Consider the following 23,011-nt stretch of genomic DNA (forward strand, 5'->3'; position numbering starts at 1 on the left):
CGAAACGGGGCCGAGTACATTTCTGGACTCGGAGGTCCCTATGTTTCGACACTGCCGACATGTTTCTACACTAGGATAGTGGAGTTACGTCGAAGATGTGCTGCAGGGCAGTTGCTGCCGCGACCCCTCGCGGGAGAGAGAAGGCGCACGGGCCACTGAAACACCAAACCTTCCGATGGTGCGCCGTGGCTTCAAACTTCCTTCATCTCCAGATATAGCAGTCGCGACAGATCGCGCGTCGACCCAGTTTTAATACTTGAGGAAGAGTCAGCGCCTTCAGTTCAAGCTTGATGATGCTGCGGTGACGCACCAGACAGCACTCCAGCGAACAACGACGTCAGAGCTATCGCAACCATACCGTATACCAAAGCACCGTCTCAATGACCAGCTCGTACCAGGACTAGACGGCAGTCTAAGTTAAAGGCGCACCTCATACAAGAAAAAAACCGAACAGGCCTACAGACTACATCAAGACAAAGACTTGCAAAGTAGGTGGCCCAAGGTCAACGTAGGCTCCAGGGTGTTTGTTTTTTCCTAGGCTGGCGTGGGCGCGCTCTATTCATTCAGGCTTGATGAGTCTCGCTGCTGAACGATAGAAAAACCGCTTCGCCTAAATTGCCTACTTCGCCAACCATGTCTCGCGAACAGACCAGGTTGACCCCCAAAGTTTGCGATCATTCAACCACCTCCAATCCTGCTTGGAAGATCATCATGAATTGATCACCCAGACGCCGTTCAGAGCGGCTGCTCGTTCTCTCTTCGCGCTTAAGGGATATATTTGGCGATGGGTAGAGTTGTTTGCGCGCGGCATCAATCTCAGACCCCAGCATGCAGTGTGATCACAGAAAGCGAGCCAATCGTCTACCCAGCGCTTCTGCATCTGTACGGAGCACTCAACGCGATCCTACAATGATGTTGAGAATAAATTGTTGCAGCGCGCTCTCTCTGAGAGCATAAAACGAGCTTCGCGCAAACTTGCCTCATCTCTCTGAATTCTTCGTACCGATCGTGCTCGTGGCAGTTTTGTTTCCCTTACCTATCGCTTCCACGCCAACCTAGGAAAGAACTGAACAGCCTGGAGCCTACATTGGCGCTGGGTTACCGCCTTTGCAAGCTTTTGGCTTAATGTAGCCTGCAGACCTGTTCAGTTTTTTTTCTTGTATAAGGTGCTTCACTTGCCTCACGACTACTGTCCAGTGGAGTTCCGGAATATCCAGCCAAACTCGTATTCTCCCAACAGACTCGAGATGACAGAGATACTCAGGTGGACACCGCCATCCTGGTGGGGCGGGGATGGCAATACGAAGCCTCTTCCTGCGAAAGGCATGCGTATCTTTGCGTCGCGTCAATTTGGTGGTGATCGTGTCAAACGAGTCAGTTCCGCTTACGCAAAAGCGAAGAAATGCAAAGTATGCAACTACAATGAGTGGCCTACTATTGCAGGAGGAGTCACTGTTGGCGTTCTGATAACGTCGGCTGACAAGGGATGTGCCGGCTGCTTGATACTATGCGGGATTGTACACAAATGTGCCTTGGTCTCCAAAAGCTCAAGCCGACCATTCGAGCTCGGCTTGGATCAAAGGGTATCATGCAGAGTGGAACGGTCACGACTCATCTTGGAATGCTACCCAGATGCGTCATGGGAGGTTTTCGATCCACAAGGTAAGTTTTTGATGGCTGCAGTTATTCATCACGAATTAATGTCTCCAGGTCGCAACAATCCATGGCGACTACCACGTCTTTCCCATGAAGCCGTTTCAGACTCCGGCTCTGATGAAGCTGTTCAACGAGTCTCTTCGTGGTTACGAGAATGCAATCATAGCCATGAGTTGTGCAGGGGCGCTAACTCGAGCCTGCCGACACGCGTTGTTCTGATCCAAGATCCAGAGAACATAAAGCTGTACGAGACCCGCGGCGAAGTCAAGCCCTATATTTGTCTCAGTCACTGCTGGGGGAAGGGTACAATTAGGAAGACTACGACAGCCACCTTGACCGAACACAAGCGAAGAATCCCTTCGGAGAAACTCCCTCAGACATTCCAGGATGCCATCTCCTTCGCCTATCGGTTGGGATTCGAGTATCTGTGGATCGACAGTCTCTGCATCATACAAGACAGCCGCGAGGACTGGCAAAGGGAAGGCAGCAGAATGGCAGAGATATATTCTGGTGCCGACTTTACTATTGCTGCCACCGACGCAAATATTCCATTGCAAGGCTGTTTCCGCAAACATCCGGAGCGCCCTGTCAGCAAGTCTTCGTATCCGGACAGGAATGGCTCCATGTTGGACGTTAGCGTTCGGTCCAGTATAAACCATTATGCTTGGAAGTACGGCGAATATCCATTACTGCGCCGTGGCTGGACGCTACAAGAATGCCTACTCTCACGCAGAGTGGTACATTTCACAGCCGAAGAGATGTTCTGGGCATGTAGGACGGAGAACAAATGCGAGTGCTCGTTTTGGTGGGACTCCACAACATTGCCTTTCAAAAACTTGCGCAGCCCCAAGTATCTCAACACGATACGTCACTCTGATCCGGCGGAGTGCATAGATTTGTGGCAGGGTATTGTTACCGAATACACCAGTTCGAGCTTGACGTACGAAACCGACTGCTTCCCAGCTTTGCAGGGAGTTAGCAAAGAGTTGTGTCGAATGAAGAAGTCCGCCTATATAGCTGGATTATGGGAGAGCAGTATCATGTATGACTTACTGTGGTACTCCGACCACAAGGACAAGTCATCGACACCAACAGCATGGCGCGCACCATCATGGTCATGGGGATCCATCGTAGGGCGAGTCGTATGGGCAAAGTGGCTTTCAGAGGCTACGCCTTTATCGACTTGCATTGCGAAAGAAATCGTCCCTGCGAGAGGAGGAGACGGATACGGGGAACTGTTATCAGCGAAGATCACTCTACGGGGCCGCTGTTTGCTCAGCAACGTGGAAGGCACACATCAGCCCTTCGCATCACCCGAAGAAGCAATCAAATACCCAGACCATCGCGCTTGGAGAAAGTGTCCGCGCAGAATTTACCTCGATCATCCACCGGAATCGGTACATCCGGACAGCAACAGCCCTGTCACGCCTATTGAACAGGTCAAAACCCTGTCCATGGGCGTGTTCCAAGCTGGTGAGAGGTATCTCTTTGCCATGTTGATATTGCAGAAAATGAACAAGGCAGCTGGTACGTACAGGCGGATTGGTTACATGGAACTCGAGACACGCAAGGGTCTTGATATATCCAGTCTTCCGGTGGGTAACGAGGAGACTTTACACATTGTCTAGTGGCATGACAGATGCTTGGAAAGACATCTCATGTAGTCTTCTTGTGCAGAAACAGTCGTGTCAACATACACGAAGGCAGCTGGTCTGTCTTCAGGCGACGTGAGATAGCTCGCGTCTTTTATGAAATCAGAATGGGGAGTGTATGCATAGAAACATGACTTGACATCAAATGATCCCTCGTTCATCAGGTGCGACGTATTCAATTAATAGCAATATAAAGAAATAGGGTGGTATCAGTATCATGCGGATCCCCAAACGCCAAATCCAAAGTACAAAACAACGCCAAAGACAGGTCGGACTGGACATCAACCGCTCCTCTTGATGCTTTTTGGTATCACCGCAATGCTTCATGCCACCCCCAGGCTTCAACCACGAACGCCACGCCACATACCCCTCAACTCCACTACGCCTTCACATTCACCTCAGCTACTTATACTGCGGTACGCCCTGCGGTGGCGGCCCATATCCCGGCGGACCACCATGCGGCGGCCCCTGCCCACCATACGCATTCATCGGCATCGCTCCTCCTTGCACTTTTGTCCCACCACCAAATTGCTGGAGTTCCGGCTCAGGCCGATACTTGATGTCCTGCCAGAAATGGCACACATGGCACCCGACTTCCTTGTACGGCTTGAGGCTGAATGGGATAACGGGGATGAAGCAGAAGGTAAACCATTCCCAGCGCTTCATTACGCGACCCGTGGGGTTGCGGCAGTTTTGGCAGACGAGTTGGATGTTTTCGGCGCCTTTGAGGGCGGATGTGAAGGCTGGGGGGATGTTAGTGAGAGGACCGAGAGGGATGGGGGGAGGTGGTGTGGGCAAGGGATTGGGCGGGAAGGGACTGGGTGTTAGGGAGGAGACGTACTGTGCGTTCCGCAGGTGAAGAAGAAGAACATGATCGCGTGTTATATGCGCGTGTAGCGCAGTACTCGTTGTGATACGTGTATCTCCCTATTCGGGGGCGGATGTCTCGTCGCGGTTGGGTCGGTGGAACGATGCGCGTGCGACAAGTGGTACGGAAGTTACGCGTTCGGTCGTTGGGTGTTGTTCGTATGTGCTACTCGTGTGTGATTGGGCGTGATAATGAGGTTATGTAGTGTTGCGAAGTTTATCTGGAAGGGTGTGGAGTTAAGTGGAATGTGTTGCGATGGGAGGCGTGGGTTTCTGGTCGCTGGTAGAAGACCATTGGCGCCGAGGAAGCTGCGTCATCATCGATGCGTCTCAGCCACACCTGGCGCTTGGCTTGGGGATCCATGGGGCTAGCGGCATTCCCCGCGGCGCTTGTTACATGTATCTCCACGTGCCTAGCTACGTACTTCAGACGTGTCGATACTTTGGAAGATTAATCATTGCGTTGCGCAAAACGTAGAGTGCAGGAGCGGAAGCGTTGGGATATTGTTGAAGTGGATGTGGCGGAGGAGTTGATCGACGGCTAGCTCTTACCTGAAGAGGATTGCTGCGCCCGCATCGTGATTCGCAGTGTATGTCAGTCACCTGATCAGAATCGCGAGGCACATCACAGATAGCTGATGGGTTTTGAATATCAACTCTTCATTATGGTATCGAGCGGTAGCCTCTGAAGCCACTCTGGTGGAAAAGAGACTCGTGACAGTCATTAAGAGTAGGATAGTACGAGCCCATCATTATCCTTCACATGTCATCACCGATGAACCGCAGAGCCCATAGACCTCCGTTGAAGGAGATATCCACACTGTGGGAGTGAGGCAAGGTCTCCCCATCTGGAAAGAGACCTAATGCTGGCTCCACGAAGAAGACCTGAGTAGAGAGGATGGATGAGACCCTCAGAGGTCACGGGCGCCTTGGTCCAATCGCATTCGTCTACTGAGTCTTGAAGAGCAAGATAGCACAGTGGCCGAGGTAGAAGTAGATGAAATGCTTCGTCTCTGTAGTCCAGTCAGCCATCGTTGTATGAAATGTCTCAATACGATAGTTCAGCTTACCATGCGTGACAAAGCTTCCAAAGTTGCGGCCGACGATGCAGTGCCATGTGGCACCCTTCCGGCTGTCGAACTGCGCAAATATTAGCGCGCGCTTCCAACAGCCCTGGGTGTGGTGATCTTACCTCTTTCTTGATGTACTGGGCAATGTCCTACAAGGCGAAAGTCAGTACGGCCCTAAAATGGTCTCGGCCTGAGCGGATAGTGAAGTCCCACCTTCTCGATAGTGAACTGCTCCATAGCCGTTTGTGCTACAACATGTCAGCGTATCCGTCGAGGTATGTCGAAAGCAGTTGACTTACCGACTTCAATGGCCTCTTGTTGCATCTCGTCGCTCTGTCACACATGTCAATATGGATCCGGAAGCAGCAGCCTAGCTATCCCGTACCATGTCTGCAGACTTGATTTGAGCTGCATACTGCGTTAGCTTGTACTTTGGCAGACGTGTTGACGGGAACAAGGGGTCTTACCATCCTGCTTGTGGGCATCTGACTTGTCGCTGGCCATGGTGTTGATCTGTATGTGTATCAAAGGTTGAGTGGTTTGGTGTAGCTTCCTTCAAAGTAGGCGAGCTCTTATAATGCGCGTGGTTGAGCGAGGCTTGTCCAGGGCCTTGTCATGATGTTTGAGCAGGCGCTCGCGGCGGTCTGCGCTCGGGCCTTCCCCGTGAGCCTAATGCGCGCTAGTGGGCTGCCGGCCCATGCGTCGTTCACTTTTTTCTTCAGAACGCGACACTGACATCCACTGCTCCTTCCACGACACCACAACCCGGGCAGGCAAGACTCTTACAGCATGGAGTCGTCACGCATCTTCGTGAGGAATTTGCCCTCTCACTTCACCGAAGATGACGTGCGGAAACACTTTGCCAAGTTTCCCATCACTGACGTAAAGTTCTTCAACCACCGACGCATCGGCTACGTTGGCTACAAAACGCCCGAAGATGCTGCAAAGGCTGTCAAGTACTTCAACAAGACCTTCATCAAGCTCACCAAGATCTACGCAGAGATTGCGCGACCTGTATGTACTTTGCGACCACGATGGCGACAAGCGGGGCTAACATGCGCAGATCGCCGACAAGGAACTGCCAAAGTCACGCCGGCAGCAGAAACTCGAGAAGAGCGCCCCAGTAAGCGACGAGTACCGACCGGAACGCCAAGAGAACGACCTCAAGCGAAAACGAGAGGAAGCCGAGCAGGACCCGAAGCTGAAGGAGTTCTTGGAGGTCTATCAGCCGCCGTCTAAGACCAGCATCTGGGCCAATGGCGATACCCAGCTCAATGAAGCACCTGTCGCAGCCGCTGAAGAGGCTGTACCGGCGATTGCTGTACCAGAGGACGAGAGCGACGATGAATATCAAGTCATCTCGAAGAAGCCAAAGATTGCTGAAGAGCCTGCGACCGGGCCAGCCCCAGCAGCCTCACAGCCGACGTCCGCTGAACCAAGCGCAGCAGCGATTCAATCAGAAGCTGTAGAGGGTGATGACGCGATGGAGGACGGACAAGTAGCGCCAGCCGTCGAACAAGGACCTGTTACGGATGAGGACTGGCTGCGGTCGAGAACAAACAGGGTTTTGGAGCTCGTGGAAGATGATGAAATGCCATCAGCTAGCACGGCTCCTGCCGCTGTAGCACCGAAACCAGCTGCCCAACCACGCACACCTGCTGAGCCTTCACCGGCCGTTGCCGACGCACAGCCAGAGCCACAACCCCCGGCGGAAGAGCAGACCGACACTGCTGCTGCCCCTGACGAGGAGGACAAGATCCGCGAGACTGGTCGACTATACCTCAGAAATCTGCACTACGAGGTGACAGAGGATGAGATTAAGGAACAGTTCTCCAAGCACGGAGCTCTCGAGGAAGTAAGTCATGATACATCTCTTTTTTTACCCGCCCATGCAATGATGAACATCAAGATAGGGACAACTGATGCTTCGGCACCTGAGGTTACCTTGGAAAGTATTTTAGTAGATGTCTTTCTTATCTGATAGCGGCAACCACCCCTTGGTTATACATGTACATTTGTACGAACAGTTGCTGACTAGGACAGGTCCATGTGCCGTTGAAGAAGGCGGACGGCAAGGGTAAAGGTTTCGCCTTTGTGCAATTCCAGAACCCGAACGATGCAGTGGAAGCTTACCTTGACAACGACAACACCATCTTCCAGGGACGCCTCCTTCACATCATCTCCGCGAAGGCGAAGAAGGATACCAAACTCGACGACTACGAGATCTCGAAGCTGCCTCTCAAGAAGCAGAAGGAGATCAGGAGGAAACAACAGGCAGTCAAGGCCACGTTCAACTGGAACTCGCTCTACCTTAATGCTGATGCAGTCATGTCCACCATCGCAAGTCGCATGGGCATCAGCAAGGGTGAGCTGCTCGACCCCACTTCGTCAGACGCTGCAGTCAGGCAGGCGCATGCCGAGACACACATCATCCAAGAGACCAAGTCTTACTTTGCGCAGCATGGTGTCGACCTAGAGGCCTTTCAACGCAGCGCTAAAGGCGACCTTGCTATCCTCGTCAAGAACGTACCCCACACTGTGACGGCCGATGAGCTTCGAAAACTGTTCGAGGAGCACGGCAAGGTGACCAAGTTCCTGATGCCACCGACAGGTATGACAGCCATTGTCGAGTTCTCCAACGTCGCGGAAGCAAAGACTGCCTTCATGTCGCTGTCGTATCGGAAGATGAAAGACTCAATTCTGTACCTGGAAAAGGCCCCCAAGGATCTGTTCAAGGAAGGTGTAGCAACCAACTTTGTGCAGACCACGCCGTCCGTCCAGCCTTTGCAGTCCTCACAGCCTGGTGTGAAGCTTTCTGCAACCGACCTGCTCGTGGACGATCCTGAGCCCGAGGCTACAAACACCGCCACTTTGTACGTGCGCAACTTGAACTTCTCCACCTCAACTGAGCGTCTCACGGAGGCGTTCAAACCTCTGGCAGGTTTCCGGAGTGCCACTGTCAAGACCAAGACCGACCCCAAGCGAGGCGTGCTGTCCATGGGCTTTGGTTTCGTCGAATTCAACAGTCCAGAGACTGCTACTGCAGCTTTGCGAGCCATGGATGGACACGATCTCGAAGGGCACAAGCTTCTCATCAAAGCTTCCCACAAGGGCGCCGATGCTGCCGAGGAACGCCGCAACGAGGATGCAGCAAAGAAGGCGGCAAGCACGAAGATTCTCATCAAGAACTTGCCGTTCGAAGCCAGCAAAAAGGATGTTCGTGCTCTGTTCACTCCTTACGGTCAGCTTCGATCCGTACGAGTACCCAAGAAGTTCGACGCTTCCTCACGTGGTTTCGGTTTCGCAGAGTTCACCACCAAACGCGATGCTGTCAACGCCATGAACGCATTGAAGAACACACATTTGTTGGGCCGTCGCTTGGTCCTTGCATTTGCTGAAACGGAGTCTGATGATCCAGAGAAGGAGCTGGAGAAGATGCAACAGAAGGTGGGAGCACAGGCCAACAAGGTCGCCTTGCAACGCCTTACAGAAGGTGGTCGCAAGAAGTTTAACGTTGCAGGCACCGATGATCTAGACGACTGAGCGCAAGAGTATTCCGATAGGAGTTGCGCGCGCGACACCGTCATACCTTGACGCTATCCCTTGCTCCCCGGCCACACAAGCTAGGCCGCCCTTTGCCGCGGTCCGTAGGAAGTAGTAGGGGTGCTTTGACCTGCTGCACGACGCTATATCTAGAACACCGTTTTCTAAGCTTCGACAGGGTATATCGCCAGTGGATTACATCAATGGGCATGGCCACCACACGGCGTTTCAGACTACTCCAAAGGGAGTAAAGAAGCCATGAACGAGACATTTGTCGATCATGCAGACTTGACGTAGTTTGTTGTTTGCGGATACTGACCTCTATCCTTGCTTTGAGCAGTCCGTGATGGCTCTGTTCGCCTATGGCCAATCAGGTGACTGTCGAACAGATGGCAGTTTGACTCCATGCCCTTGATCACTCTGCTAACCACGCTACATTTACCATTACAACAGCAAAGGTTTCACGAGAGATGTGATCAATGGCCAAAAGTCGAACTGGGACTCTTTGGAGGCCATGATGAAGGCACGACGCACTCCAATCTTAATCTTGTGGTACTGGACTGTCACCCCGATGACTGGCCCCTCTATCAATTTCCGGCTAGCGGAAGTCGTATTGCACCCTACGGTCGGTGCTATGGCCTACGTGCCTATCATGTAGTCCTCCTGCCTAGGGCCCGTCATCTGGACCATACTTTATCAATGCAATCATCTGCAAACCTCGCCGCATACCCAGCTACATTCTCGTCTTCGTTCACCACGCTCGTTGCTTCAACTGCTCAACATTCATTGCTTTGTACTTCAAATCTCATTCATACTTACCATCGCTGGTTTCATATTCTGAGGTTTGCATGCCATAGCCGCCATGCAGGTCCAGTCACCCCAGCCCTTGTCCAGGCTGTCGGCGGACATTCCCCTCTTGGAAGGTACTCCGGTCGATGGATCGCCACAACATCGAGACGTCCTCCAGGAGCGTTACGCTGCGCAGTCTCACAACACTCATAGCAGTACAGCTTCGCCACAAGTGGGACAAAGAAGCAGTCTCAGCCCCTCCGACAGCTCTCACGCACAGCGGAGCGTCGCCACAGGAAACTATTACACCGGCAATGTACACGCACAACACATTGGATTGGCAGGCTTCGGCGTCGAGAGGTCGGAAAAGCAGATCAGATGCGAGCTCGGGCGATTATACAAGCTGCTTCAGCGGTCAGAGAAGTACCAGACATATCGCGAAAAGCAACCAGCTCTCACACCGGCTGAAGTCGTCGCGAGAGACGCTGCAGAGAGAAAAGAGCAGGAAAAGAGAAAGGCACAGGGACTACAGCAAGAAAAGGACAAGACTGTCTGGCCTGACTTCTTAGAACAAGCCTTCTGGACGGGTAAGTCTTCATTTCCATTACACCGCATCTCGCAGTACGTCTGTCTCACTGCGTACGTTTTCCACTTCGATTCTCCCACCACCTATGATTACCCAGCTTCACGATTCCAGCCCAACATCTGACAAACATTGCACAGCACTCGTACGATGGCCGCCAATGGGTCGGAAGAAATACATGCTTGAAGGCACGCAGCGAGGGCGGAATGAGCTGATCCAGGATTCTATTTACAGAGACACCGGTATCAGACGCGATCGCAAACAGGTTTCCAGCCATCTCCAGGTCCTGAAGGACAAGCTCAGAGGTGTTCCTGCTGGTGAGTGCCCGTCTCGTACATCGTGTAACGATCGGCATCAGCCTCTTCTCATTCGCCCATATGATCGGGGCGGCGGTCCCGCATGCGTCGATCCAGTTTCAAGTCATCAGAGCATTCCTATCTTCCAAAGTTCTTCTAGAAGGCAGTGGCGGTGGCTTCGCGGTTGCTATTCCTGGTGTGATTGGGAGGGTTCCGCTAGGGACTACCAAAATGAGACTAACCTGCGCGACAGTCCTACTCTACATGGCCACACCAGAGGACGTCTCTAAGCGCCGATCTACGAATACATCCGCCCGATCATCCTATTCGTCACAGCTGCATGGCCGCCAACATGCGCAGCGCACAGAGTCTGTTACCAAGTCCGATTCCAGTACCTCCTCGCCGCACGTTTTGCCGCATTGTAGCGGCCCACAATCCGACCTCGCCCTGGGTTCCGGCCCGGATTCTGATGCGCTGTCTTCTTCATTCGCAGTCACAGGCTTCAAGATCCTCCTTGAGGGTGATCATCAGCCCATGCACTGTTTGGCTCAACCACAATCGCATGGCAGGCTCGATAGCTCGGATGTTGTAGATCATGCCTCTTGGCGCCATCAATACCGCGAGTTTGACTTCCTCCGATCCGAGACCGAGGAATGGATAGAGAACGATCGGGAAGTGTTGGTTGGTACCGCATCTACTGCCTTGATGACAGAAGTGACGCCAGATGCCGACCTGACCATCATCTTCGATCTTCACTCGCATTCCGATTTGTCGAGATACGACTATGTGGAATGCATGACGCGATTTTACAACAGCGGCGACAACGTAATCGACCCGCAGTTTGACCGTGCGAGGCATGACCGGGAAGAAACGCGATCCACTTGCGAATATCGGCGAGACCCCCAAGGCTCTCAAGGTGTCCTATGCGTGCAGTTTACGACGCAGCCATGGGCGAGGCGTGTGAGGGAGAACCAAAATCTGATGCACAGAAGCGAGGAAAGTGTCAAAGAATCGCTTCAACACCTGGCAGCAATACAGTACATATATGGTGTTGTTGCTAACACAGGCGAGTTCCGATACCTCACTACAGTTCTTTGGAGGTTCCAGCAGATGAGTGAATCTGCAGAAGTTGGCAACATTGAGTGGCGTTCCGTGAAGTTCGCTGATCATCCGTCAGCTGCAGGAGAAAGACATTGTTATGAGGCGACATTCAAGGCTGAAGATTCGGAAGACACGGAAGATGGTCACAAGCGTACCCCAGCCATACCAACGTCTACACATACAGCTGCGACGCCTTATTACCAAACTACACAACTGCCACTGGACTTGGCACAGACACATATAAGCCACCACTCATACGAGACTGAGCCTCGCCATGCGTACTTGCAACCACCTCTCTCCGTTGATGTTCTCAGATCAATGCAACCAGATTCAGACCACCTCGACACCTCGGTGGCCACCACTACCACCGAGTTCTCTGGCGAAAGCTTTGCACTATCACGTACTTCAGGCATGGCATCGCCGAACACACAAGGCAATGACTTCAACTTCAACGGCGGGCACGTGGGTATCAGAGGCAACTTCGAATCTGGCAACCCCCAGGTATATGGAGGCTTCCTTAGCCAAAGCACTGGACACGAAGGATTGCATACGCTTGCTGGACTGGAGCACGATGAGCTCGCAACCATGGGGCTTGCTGTCGGCGAACATGGACAGCTGATTCCAGTGGATGCAAACAACGATCTGCACTATTCCACAAATGCAGCTTGCTATTCGGCCAAACCCAACTGGCAGCACGCACAACTCGTCTCGCACCTCGAGAACGCAGCAGAACAGTACCGTCCTTACCTCAGCCATGATGGCCATGCTCAGGCAGCAGCAAATCACGGTATTGTCCATGGCCACGACCCATATCAACAAGTCGGTCAAAGACAGGATTCAGTGGCGGCTATCTTCCCCAACGTGAATCACACCTTTTGGGGTTTGCACGGGCTCCAAAGCCCATTCCAAGACGACATGGGTAGTGGTGCCGTTCATGGGACAGAACACTTGTAAGAGCAGACACACGGTCCAGACTACGGTGTGCCGGGTCTAGTTGAGAGAGACCAAAAAGGAAGAGGTTATTAGACCTCGGTCGCCCCCCTTGAGGCCGCTTACGATGAAATGACTTTATGTTGGTTACATATGTATCATGTACATTAGGATTAGGTAGAGTATCGAAAGAGTATAGAGGTCTCACGATAGCGAAATTTGATACCTATCTCGTACGACATGTCTCGACACACTGATCACAAAATGCTCGTGTCCTGCACGTACAACAGCCCTTGGATTTTCCGATCCCTTTGACGCCGCGAAGATACATGAAACATGGCCGACCCACTGACGCATGCATCTGACAGACACACCCGAGCCGCCCAAAACTACACGCTAGCAACGGCAATGGCGTCAGACTCCCGGCCAGGCATTAAACGGTCGATAGGGCGTTCCTTACGCTGCACAGCCGATCAACCTGCATACAAACCTAAAATAGACAAGATATGCATATGTAAAAGCTTTGATCTTCGGTAGGAGCCCAACAAACGCTACACCCGATCCCGCATAACGATCTGTAAGGACATTGTGGCATGCACTGTAGGCGGAATCCATGGAATAAACTACGTAATTGCCAACGGCCGCGGCCACACCCGCAAGGGAAGCGGTGCGCCTCGGGTACCCTGGATGTCATATCAGTCCATGGGCATGTGCATGATCCCTTTTGCTGCACTCAGCCACGATAACAGATGTTGTTTACCTAATGCTATCGCTACACCGCATGTGTGCACCGGCGTCATTACAGCCCAAGGTCCTGCAAGACGCCCAAGGCGCGTCAAGTCGACAAACGCGCTGGCGCGCGGTCACGCTTGCTTGCCCGCATTGAGCGGGGCAAACAGCGAGAAGCTCCACTTTCAAGCGACGACAACAGCAAGTGCTCGGCACGCTACTCGTTCGCGGTTCTTTGCTATGGATACGGCGGGCGAGGATTTGAAGAGATACTTGATTGTTCCTCCACTTTCTTCTTCTTCTTCTTCTTGTTCATTACTTCCGTCTTCAAGCCCGGTTGCTGGTAGTGAGGAAAAACAGATCTCTGTGACGAGCAGCACGGATACGAAATACGAGCAAACAGCTTCCACCAACAACAAGGCTGAGAAGAGAAAGATGGAAGTCGATACACACACTCCCCTACCCACTTCCTTTGGAGGTGCGCATGCAGAAGCTATGGATGCGAGTACACCACTTGACGGCGTGATCAGCATGGACGACTTCATGATCCAGAACAAACACGCGCATGAAGCCCAGAAACTCGTCCAAAAGCCCAAACAAACGACATCTGCTCCTCCCTCAAAGAAAGCCAAAACTCCCAACCAGAAACCCACTCCACTAGTCCCTGTAGCAGTCGGCGCCCGCTCCTCCCGGCACACAATCCTCCTACACGAAAAATACCAAGCCCTCGGTATCCCCCAACCACTCTTCACCTACGGAGGCGGCAGTGAGACCGGATGGACAGTGTCTGTGAGCTTTCCTGGCCTGGATGATACGGAAGAGCTGCAAGGATTGAAGTTCGAGGAAGAGAGGAAGTTCAACAGTAAGCAAGAGGCCAAGGAGGCTATGAGTCAGAAGGCGTTGGGAGTGTTGGAGGAGTTGGAGAAGGAGGGGAGGGTCAAGAAGGGTGGGAAGGGGAAGAAGAAGAAGGGGGGTAATGAGGGTAATGAGGGGGAGGGGAAGGCTGTGGAGAAGGGGAAGGAGGAGAATTATGTTGGGAAGTTACTTGAATTCCAGCGTGCAACCGACTCCCCCCAACCCACATATACGGACTACCAATCCGGCCAACGCTTCTCCTGCATCATCACCATCGACGGCGAAGATCAACGCTTCGGCTCCATCTCCAACCTCTTCTCCTCAAAGAAAGCCGCTCGGCAAGACGCCGCCCGCCACGCTGTCGAGCACTTCAAAACCCTTGGTACCTGGCCCTCGGACGACACCGCCGTCGGCGGCATCCGTAAGAGAAAGAAAGGCCCATCCGTTGACCCAGACACCGTCTCGAGATCATCACTACTAGACAACTCCAGTTCCCCCTCCACACCCCCCATCCAAGCAACAACACCCACCCCCGCGCCCCCAGGCACCCCCTCCTACGCCTCCCGCGTCGCCACCCTCGCCGTTACGCTCGCCCTGCCCACACCAGAATGGAACTACACGCCCCACCCCTCCGACCCTACGTTCCACAGCGTATGTTGTTACTTCAAGGGGGCTGGACAGCACGAAGGACCTATCGGCGAGGTACGCAATATCCACGGGAAGAAGAAGGCGAAGGAGGAGTGTGCGCGGTTGACGCTGGAGTATCTGACTCAGGTTAAGGAGGAGAGGTTGAGGTATGGGATGAGTGTTATGAGGGGGGTGCTAGGCGAGGAAGGGGTGGAGGGGGTGATTGAGGGGGGGTTGGGCAGGGTTGGACTGGGTGAGGGCGAGGGAGCAGAGGTGGGAGAGGGGAAGATGGTTGAGAGTGTGGGTGGGAAGGTGAGGTTGGGGATGGGGCTTGATGGTGTGGATGAGAGGATGGGGGATATGGATGTGGATGTGGGGGAGAGTAGTGAGGATGAGGTGTTTGCTGATGCTATGGAGGGCTAAGGGTTGGTATCCAACTGGAAGGCTTTGGACTTGGATAGAAGATGGCTTGTGCAGGAGTTATGCGGCGGTGTACACCAAGTTGGATAGAGATGCATTGGGCCCGGCCATACACACTGGCGTTCGGCATAGATGAACTTTGCGTCTGACTGTAGCATAAGCCTCTGATGCATACCTGTACAGAATAACAAGACGCAGACCTCATCACATCCACACATTCTGAAGAGGAAACCGAATAAAATGACCAGTAATATTCGCGCATCTCCTTGATACACGTATCTAAACTCCAGGTCTACCTTCACAGGAGAAGACGTGGAGTAGACAGTGCTAATAGTACAGTTGACCCTCCCACCGCGAATAACCTCGCCCCGAGGGCACATTTTGCATGCAAAGTAGCGAAAGCCTGATGCATCATCTCGACACTCTCCGCGACAAGAAAAAAAAGTAGAATATCCATCCGCACCCATTCGCCGTGATAACAAACCCAGCGACAGCGACAGCGACGACAGGGGAATAAATGTACAGGTACAAGGACCATCACTCTTCTCATCTAAGCGACCGTAAAGCCCTTGAACTCGAGCCGCGGAAACTAAAAAGAATGCAAGAAAAAGCCGTCGTTCTAGGACGAAGCAACCTCGCTCTTCCTCTTACTCCGATCGCGCTTCTTCTCCTTACCAGCCTTATCCGCCTTCTCCTTCTCCTGCGCCGCCGCGTTCTCTTTATCGCCTTCCATCTCCGTGTTGCGCGTGCTACGACCGGATTTAGCCTTCTTCTTCGCGGCGCCAGTCTCCTCGGGGGGAGTGGGTTCGTCGTGGGAAGAAGCTGGGGCGGGAGCGATGGGCTGAGGCGCGGATTTCTCCTTCTTCTTCTTGTCTTTCTTTGCGGGGGTTTCGGCGACGGCGGGGGCGGTTGAAGCGGAGGCTTGGGGTGCGGAGCGCGAGGTAGGCAGGGGGACGGGCGTGGACGCTGTGGCGGGCGCGATGGAGACGGGGATTGAGTTGCCGTTTACAGCGGGCGTGGTCTTCTGGCGCTTGCGTGGTGTCTTTGCGGGGGGAGAGGGGGCTTTGACGGGCGCTTCGTCTTCCTCTTCGGAGGAGGCGTCGCTGTCTGCGGCGCCGGCTTCGACTTCGGCTTCGATTTCTGGTTCGCCTTCCTCGGACGCGTCGTCTTCTTCGATTTCGGCGTCTTTGATGCCCTTCTGCTTGACGTATTCGGCCATTTGGACTTTCCATTCTTCCATGGAGTTGCGGTAGGATGCTTTCCATTCCTGTGATTGGGTTAGTGTGATGTCGATTGTCGGGTTTTGTGATTGTGTGCTTACCTCCTTCTCCGCGTCGGAAAGCTCAGCCCAGCGCCTGTTGACCTCGGTCTGTACGGCGGCTGGAGCAAGTGTGCCACCGGGAGCGAGTGCTGCCTCCAGATCGGCCTTGACGATGGGACGCGCGTGTTGGTGGTAGAGGAAAGCAGCAGTGAGGGGCTTCTTGGGCGCATTGGGGTCCTTTTCCTTCTTCTCGCGCTTGCGCTTCTTACTCTTGACGCCGTCAATTGCCTTCTCAGCAGGCGCGCCAACGTCTCCAGCTACGCTGTCCATGAGCTTCTGACCACTCTCTACAACATTCGCAGCGGTCTTGATGGTGCTTGTGATAGCATCGTTCTCGGTTGAGACGTCGTCTTTTTCGATGCCAAGGACTGATGCGCAGTGCTTGTTGTAGTGGTCCATGAGGACGGTGATCTGGTGCTGTACGTTGACGAGACCATTCTGGAGGCTGTGGAGAGAGCCCAGAACCTGCGCGTAATTGTAAGTTTTTGCTTTGTAAAATCACCATGTATCGGGTCGCGTAGATTACGCGATCCATGTTACACAGACGTATCCATATGGCGACGTGATGGTGGCGCGATAATGCGCGCTGACCGCGTGGGTTTGCGACGCGACGACAGAGGTATGCGCGCGTGTCGCAATTGCGATTGGAGACTGCAAAAGGGGAATTGGGTACGTACGTGGTCTCTGGTCCGATTGAATTCTGCAACAGAGATTAGCAATTCGCCGGTGGCGGGCGTCTTCTTCTTGGGGACCATGGTGGGTGGCGTGGTATGGGGGGAGGTTGAAGACGCGTTGACGGGCGGGAGGTTGAAGAGGGAGGGCGCGGGAAGGGCGGAGGAGCGCTGAAATTTCGGGGGGTCGGGGGCATAGCTCCCTTAAGTGACAGCCCAAACACAAGCGAACGTGCCCTGACTTTTGGGCAGTCACCAGCCCATCCGGGGGGCACCAGTAGATTAATGCCCCCAAAATTCAGATCTAGGCTTACTTTTCGCGCCTGCAGCCTGTACAAAAGGCGCGTTTTCAGAATGCATCCAGACAAATTGCACGCGAAAGTTATGCGCAGTCTCTTTTAAGCGTCCACTACCTTTCAGAAGCTATTGCCTACTTTCAGCGCGCATTTCGTCTTCGTCGCGCAGTGCATATCTCTGTTGCAGTGTGTTGTGCAACTTGGGTGGCGTAGGCCGCCTATTAGAGCGAGGGCGCCCATCCGCTGGGCAGAGTGCGCCTGGCAAGTGCCCCCAAGCCGCCCGTGATAAGGCCTCGCTTTGGTGCCACCTCCCCCATCTTTGCGCATGTTTCAGGCGCCGTTTGGCACTGCCTGCCACCACCACGCAACATGTCAATTTGAGTTTTAAAGAAGCCACGACTTTGCGCATGATGCACCATGATGGGATTCCACACAATTTTGCTTTCTTCCACGGTCATATTTGATATCGTTGCTCTATCTATTCCTTGAACCGACCGCCTTCGCTGACGTCAGGGTATACGTCAAATCGCCTTTGTCCATATAGTGGCACTCCCTTCCTGGTCTCTTCAATCTTGCCCGCCTCTAGTTCGCGAATGAGCACACCCTCCTTCTCGTCGAGCTGCTCTAGCACTACCGCATTGGGGTCGACGACCATGCTGTGTCCCCACGCGTTGTATTCAGCCTCCATGTCTCTTGCTGGACTACACAGTCCAACGTAGACCTGATTGTCCGTCGCCCTAGCCCTCGCCAACAACTCCCAATGTAACGCGCCGGTTGTGAGATTGAATGCGCCAGGGTATAATAGCAGGAACGCGCCCTTCCTCGCCGCGATCATTGCGAGCTCGGGGAACCGTATGTCGTAGCAGATGGCTATCGCAATCTTTCCGTATTCGGGAAGGTCGACTAGTGTGATCTTATTGCCTGGCGACAGCACCTCGCTCTCCTTGAACTTGATCTTTCCTGGGATATCGATGTCGAACAAATGCACCTTGCGATGAGTGGCAAGTAGCTCTCCACTCGGCGCAAATGTCAAACTTGTGTTGTACAACTTCTTCGTATCCTTGTCATCTCTCTCCGGTATGCTTCCTCCAACAAGGTATACGCCCGCCTCTTTCGCCAGTTTGCTCAATGCGTGGAAGGTCTGCGATTGCGACTCCGAAGGTGGGGAAGGGAGGAGCGTCTCGGCGTACTTGTCGAAGTACTTTGTTCCGTAGGGCGAATTGAAGCATTCAGGCAGGACTACGAGCTTTGCGCCAGCTTTTGAGGCATCGAGCACCTTTTGGCGCGCCGAAGTGAGGTTTGCGGTCTTATCGGCGCCTGAGGCGAGTTGGATGAGCGCGAGCTTTAGGGACTTTTTGAGGAGGGACGCCATGGTTGGTGCTTGTGTGAGGAACTGGTAAGACTACAAGGGAAATAATCCGGGGAAACTTGAAGCTGAAGTATATACAATGCGATGTTGGAGGTCTGGTTGGAGTGTTGGAGTAGAGTTGGGGTGGGGGTTAGCTCCAGCTGTCTGCACGATGTCATCCTCGGACTTGCCGCCCCGATCATGGCGGGGTGTGCCTGCCGACGCGTTCGACGCGTTCCTTCACTCCTCCACCACACCACACGCCGATATCGTCTACTCCAACAACATTGCGCGAGCACATCACTAGTCGTCACTCAAAGACACTGGCAATGAGATATCTCGCATTCCATCATTGATTTACACCACGTTGGTACAAAGAAGACGATATCCCATTGCTTGATGCCGCCTTTACCATGTCCATGGATCGTTCCTTCCCAACTCTTCGCCCTGGATGTTCGTAGTGGAGCAGGAAAACGCATTGATTATAAAGGTTCCGCTCGGTCAAGCCCGTTCTGTTATCTTACGCTTCATCTATAATGTATCGACGACGACAAAATCCTTGATAGGAAAGATCCCCGGATAGACATTAGGATTTTGGTCCATCGATAAGTCCACAGACGCAGCCCTCTTGGAAATCGTAACGTATCGATAAATCTGTTTCCGTACACTCTCAGGCAAATACAACAAGTTTGGATAATACCATCGCTTTGTGGGGCTAGGCTTGCCTTTTCCCCTGCCAGGCCACAGTGGAAGGTGTTGTTGTGCGTCTCGATGACTACCATGACGGCCAAGCACAACGTACCCAGGAATACTCCAACAGTGAGACGGGTGAGACGGACGATACATGAATGGCTTAGTTAGCACAGAAAGAATCTGCCGAGAGTACTTCTTGAAGTCGTCGGTATCTGCGCGGAGGTACTCGAGTACTGTGTTGACAGTCTTGATGTCAAATAGCTGACGCTGAACAAAGTGCGGATTGTCATCTCTCTCGCCAAGACCCGCGTCAGACTGTACGAATTCGAAATCGACTTTCGCAGCCAAAGGTGACCACATTGCCTTTACGAGCGGAGCAATATTGACGTTCTCGAACCATGGATAATGCTCGAGGCAGGCACTTTCAGAGCATCCATTGGCGACATCGATCGTCACCTTTCGAACATACTGCATCTGGGACCCCGAACACCAGATCGCAGCCGATTGAATCTGCCCAAATCCTTTTGCGACCGCCTTGATCTGTGCAAATCTCTTGGTATGGCCGTCTGGTATCATGCCGAATACGAAAGTGTTGTTGCTGTACAAGACACTTGCGGCCTCGTCATAGATCTGCCGGCAGCTGCGAAGCAAATTGATACCATCGCGGATACTGGCAAACCCAGCCGTATTGACCGGTGTGTATGAATTTGATTTCTTGTCTTCGTCCTGCATACCCGTTTCTTCGTCCTCCGAGCACAGGAATCGGATGTTTTCTTTAGGTTCGAAGATATGAACGTATATCATGGTGCGTATCTCGCCTGGCAAATCGAGGATTGAGCCACCGATGTGGGCTTTGCTGGCTTTCGTCCGTGGGATTTCGATGAATCGGAGCGCCATCTCGGATGCCTGGTCGCTGAGTGTGAGTTGAAAAGTATGCGAGACTGGAATTGACGGAGCTGGTTCTTTAAATACTCGACGGGAGAAAGAAAGAGCGGCAGCCTGATTGACCAAGCATGTGTAGTGCACTGACCTGGAGGCCGTGGTTCCGTACCTTGCCAACGCAGGAACGCTACGACTTAAGGCGCCCATCGCCACTACGGAATGTGCCTGGTGCACAGACATTCAAAAGGTCTCCGTTCATTGCTTCTATATATGAACCGGCTTTTCGATCTCAAACACTTACAGCACCTTTCAGCACTCAACTCTCTTACTCGAGCAAACAACATGGCGCCAAATGACACGCCGAAGCCGATCGCAAAAGGCAACTCTACGAAAGCCAACCCGGATATCCTTTCCTTCCTCGACCTACCAGCCGAAATCCGAAACCAGATATATGGAATCCTCTTTACGAAAGGTGCTGTAGACAGTCAGGCGCATGAGCTGCACAACTGTGATCTCGGGCCTTGGTACTCGCCGTCCACATCTTCGACGAGTATAAGACTATGGAAGATGGGTGACGATCGCGTATCCTTCCAAAAAGACGGTTGCCATATCGATGGTATACAAAGCACGCGTGCACAATTCCTCGGAGGGCGCGCTTTACTCTCAACATGTCGACAGGCCTACCACGAAGCCGTCACAACGTTTCTGAAAAGTAATACCTGGACTATTGCATCCGGATGTTCTTCATCCAGACACCAGATTTGCACACTTTTACAATGCGCAGCAATATTCTTGAGCGCACTTGGTTCTCAATCCGGATTGCTAGAGAGCTTGAATATCGATATGGTGGGGACATGTTCCCCCACGTGTCAAGGCAGTCTTTACCATCGTAATGCTCAGGACCCATACCTCGATCTGTCCACCACTATCAAGTTTAAAGACTTGGTGAAAGAGCTCCACAAGCCTTCCAATAATGCTATCGACGTAGAGATCGTGTTTGGCACTCCGTCCAACTAGGCAGGTTGCTTATCAACTACTCTCGCTAATTCCGGCCTTGACCTCTTTCGCTTGAACAAAATACTCCGACTTCTAGTCCAGGATCCTCTCGGCTTTCTCGAATACGGCCATGCAGTACATGAAATCCTTATTGATAGGGATGGCAGAACAGGAGGCATCTTCTTTGGTCGCTCGTTCATAGACTCGACTCATAAGCAGTACTTCCGCGTTTCCGAAAACGGTGACGCAATAACTCTGATTCCTCCCTCCAAATTGGATCACATACTGAAACTGCCACGAAATATCAGAAGCGAGATAATCAAGCACGTCACACAATGCGGATCTCCACGCTCTTATCGAAAGACTATAACCTTCGACTTGGATAAGGGGACATGTGAGGACGGAAGCACAGCCCTGGCTTCCGTGTGTCGGGAACTTAGAGGGGAGAGTTTCATTCAATTCCAGTTAACCAACAAGTGGATAGCCAAAATGGCTTCCAAGGACAAACGTACCAACTTTGACGACTTTTGCAAACTGGAGAAATTTTGGTGCATTGGCAGATCGGCACAGTTTCCTTGGCGCGGCAGGGAACTATATACACTTCAACACTTCGACTGTTTGCTTGAAGTAGAAGCGGCGACTACTCCTGAGAGTGTCCGTATCAACATTACCGATTTTCTTCGCATCACTTCTACTATAGGAAACAAGAAAGGAAATCTTACCATATCTGCGACACGCGGCCAGGACGTCGCCCCATCGAATACCTCCACATCCTTCGAGGAACTACGCTGGTACGTCCTAATAGCTCTAACAGAGTTCATCCGCAAGCATCCGGATGCCAATCACAGTCCCTGCCCCAACATCTGGATCAATGGCCTCGGCCAAGTTGTTGAAATCGAGAGCGCAGACACGACGATGGATCCTCAAGCGTACACACAGAAGTACACACCCTGGAGCACACATCGCCGTACCATCTTCCGAGAATACGGCCTTTCACTCAAAGGGCATACCTACTGGCACGATACTGATGGCTATACCCCACCTGCCGAGGCTTTCGACGGCTCTGCACGCTTCTATATCGGCTGGCTTCAGCGGTGTGGGCTTGGTGTGAATCCGAAGTACTGGTCTGATGCCTGTGAGTTGTTTTGGGTCTTGTTAGTGACGAGGGAGTATGCTGACTGCTGTAGTTTTCCAGATTCCGGATGCGTAGGATAGGTTGGGAGGTCGCGGGTACAAGCTAGTAGCGCGGCAAGGGTGAATTGGAAGGTGGGGCTCACTGGTTCACAGCCTGTTTGTTGGGAAAACGGTACGATGGCTCCAGGCAAATAGTCTTTCATAAATAACAGGTACTTGGCTGCTGGGTGGCTTGAGGAGGCGGAGGGGAGGTGGTTTAGGTCATCTCTGGCAGCTTGGTGCGAGTGTGAAAGTTCTCAGGGCTGTTGACGGTGGCGAAGGTTGAAAGACAAGAGAACATTCACTTTTTGTCAACGCTGGTATGTGCCCTTCTCCACTCCTATTACGGCTACGGTCGTACATGGTGGCTATTCAGGCTATCCCGTGCGTACTTCGATTCACTCTTACCAGTACTTACGCCTATTAGCTCTTGCTCGTACCGTAGTACATTCATTTACCAACGCGGCAGGCAATACTCTTTCACCAACACTATGTAATTGGGTGCTATTCTGG

The 23,011-nt window shown here is 52.8% G+C and overlaps 10 protein-coding genes across 10 annotated transcripts; 5 read left to right on the top strand and 5 right to left on the bottom strand.

Annotated features, from left to right (window-relative positions):
• Positions 1 to 1,700: 1,700 nt before the first annotated feature.
• J4E86_005011 (uncharacterized protein) lies at positions 1,701 to 3,284 on the top strand (the record flags this gene model as incomplete). The annotated part of the gene is made up of 1 exon (XM_051445547.1): positions 1,701 to 3,284. The coding sequence occupies one exon, from the start codon at positions 1,701 to 1,703 to the stop codon at positions 3,282 to 3,284; it is 1,584 nt and encodes a 527-aa protein (XP_051303644.1).
• A 426-nt stretch (positions 3,285 to 3,710) lies between these two features.
• On the bottom strand, positions 3,711 to 4,180 carry J4E86_005012 (uncharacterized protein; the record flags this gene model as incomplete). The annotated part of the gene is made up of 2 exons (XM_051445548.1): positions 3,711 to 4,051; positions 4,150 to 4,180. The coding sequence occupies 2 exons, from the start codon at positions 4,178 to 4,180 to the stop codon at positions 3,711 to 3,713; spliced, it is 372 nt and encodes a 123-aa protein (XP_051303645.1).
• Positions 4,181 to 5,123: 943 nt separating this feature from the next.
• J4E86_005013 (uncharacterized protein) lies at positions 5,124 to 5,749 on the bottom strand (the record flags this gene model as incomplete). Its single annotated transcript, XM_051445549.1, is given in 7 exon segments — positions 5,124 to 5,188; positions 5,246 to 5,348; positions 5,368 to 5,394; positions 5,459 to 5,493; positions 5,545 to 5,578; positions 5,631 to 5,653; positions 5,713 to 5,749. 7 exon segments carry the CDS (start codon positions 5,747 to 5,749, stop codon positions 5,124 to 5,126), a joined length of 324 nt encoding a protein of 107 aa, XP_051303646.1.
• Positions 5,750 to 6,034: 285 nt separating this feature from the next.
• On the top strand, positions 6,035 to 8,788 carry J4E86_005014 (uncharacterized protein; the record flags this gene model as incomplete). Its single annotated transcript, XM_051445550.1, has 3 exons — positions 6,035 to 6,259; positions 6,309 to 7,100; positions 7,289 to 8,788. 3 exons carry the CDS (start codon positions 6,035 to 6,037, stop codon positions 8,786 to 8,788), a joined length of 2,517 nt encoding a protein of 838 aa, XP_051303647.1.
• An 862-nt stretch (positions 8,789 to 9,650) lies between these two features.
• J4E86_005015 (uncharacterized protein) lies at positions 9,651 to 12,511 on the top strand (the record flags this gene model as incomplete). Its single annotated transcript, XM_051445551.1, has 3 exons — positions 9,651 to 10,164; positions 10,301 to 10,477; positions 10,710 to 12,511. 3 exons carry the CDS (start codon positions 9,651 to 9,653, stop codon positions 12,509 to 12,511), a joined length of 2,493 nt encoding a protein of 830 aa, XP_051303648.1.
• Positions 12,512 to 13,711: 1,200 nt separating this feature from the next.
• Positions 13,712 to 15,121, top strand: J4E86_005016 (uncharacterized protein; the record flags this gene model as incomplete). Its single annotated transcript, XM_051445552.1, has 1 exon — positions 13,712 to 15,121. The coding sequence occupies one exon, from the start codon at positions 13,712 to 13,714 to the stop codon at positions 15,119 to 15,121; it is 1,410 nt and encodes a 469-aa protein (XP_051303649.1).
• A 616-nt stretch (positions 15,122 to 15,737) lies between these two features.
• Positions 15,738 to 17,194, bottom strand: J4E86_005017 (uncharacterized protein; the record flags this gene model as incomplete). Its single annotated transcript, XM_051445553.1, has 3 exons — positions 15,738 to 16,385; positions 16,440 to 16,904; positions 17,117 to 17,194. The coding sequence occupies 3 exons, from the start codon at positions 17,192 to 17,194 to the stop codon at positions 15,738 to 15,740; spliced, it is 1,191 nt and encodes a 396-aa protein (XP_051303650.1).
• A 690-nt stretch (positions 17,195 to 17,884) lies between these two features.
• Positions 17,885 to 18,778, bottom strand: J4E86_005018 (uncharacterized protein; the record flags this gene model as incomplete). Its single annotated transcript, XM_051445554.1, has 1 exon — positions 17,885 to 18,778. The coding sequence occupies one exon, from the start codon at positions 18,776 to 18,778 to the stop codon at positions 17,885 to 17,887; it is 894 nt and encodes a 297-aa protein (XP_051303651.1).
• Positions 18,779 to 19,285: 507 nt separating this feature from the next.
• On the bottom strand, positions 19,286 to 20,344 carry J4E86_005019 (uncharacterized protein; the record flags this gene model as incomplete). Its single annotated transcript, XM_051445555.1, has 1 exon — positions 19,286 to 20,344. One exon carries the CDS (start codon positions 20,342 to 20,344, stop codon positions 19,286 to 19,288), a length of 1,059 nt encoding a protein of 352 aa, XP_051303652.1.
• Positions 20,345 to 21,814: 1,470 nt separating this feature from the next.
• J4E86_005020 (uncharacterized protein) lies at positions 21,815 to 22,535 on the top strand (the record flags this gene model as incomplete). Its single annotated transcript, XM_051445556.1, has 2 exons — positions 21,815 to 22,460; positions 22,513 to 22,535. 2 exons carry the CDS (start codon positions 21,815 to 21,817, stop codon positions 22,533 to 22,535), a joined length of 669 nt encoding a protein of 222 aa, XP_051303653.1.
• Positions 22,536 to 23,011: the final 476 nt, after the last annotated feature.

This window comes from Alternaria arbusti, assembly GCF_024043155.1.
Source record: "Alternaria arbusti strain BMP 1465 chromosome Unknown scaffold_5, whole genome shotgun sequence".
In the NCBI taxonomy this organism is placed as follows: domain Eukaryota; kingdom Fungi; phylum Ascomycota; class Dothideomycetes; order Pleosporales; family Pleosporaceae; genus Alternaria; species Alternaria arbusti.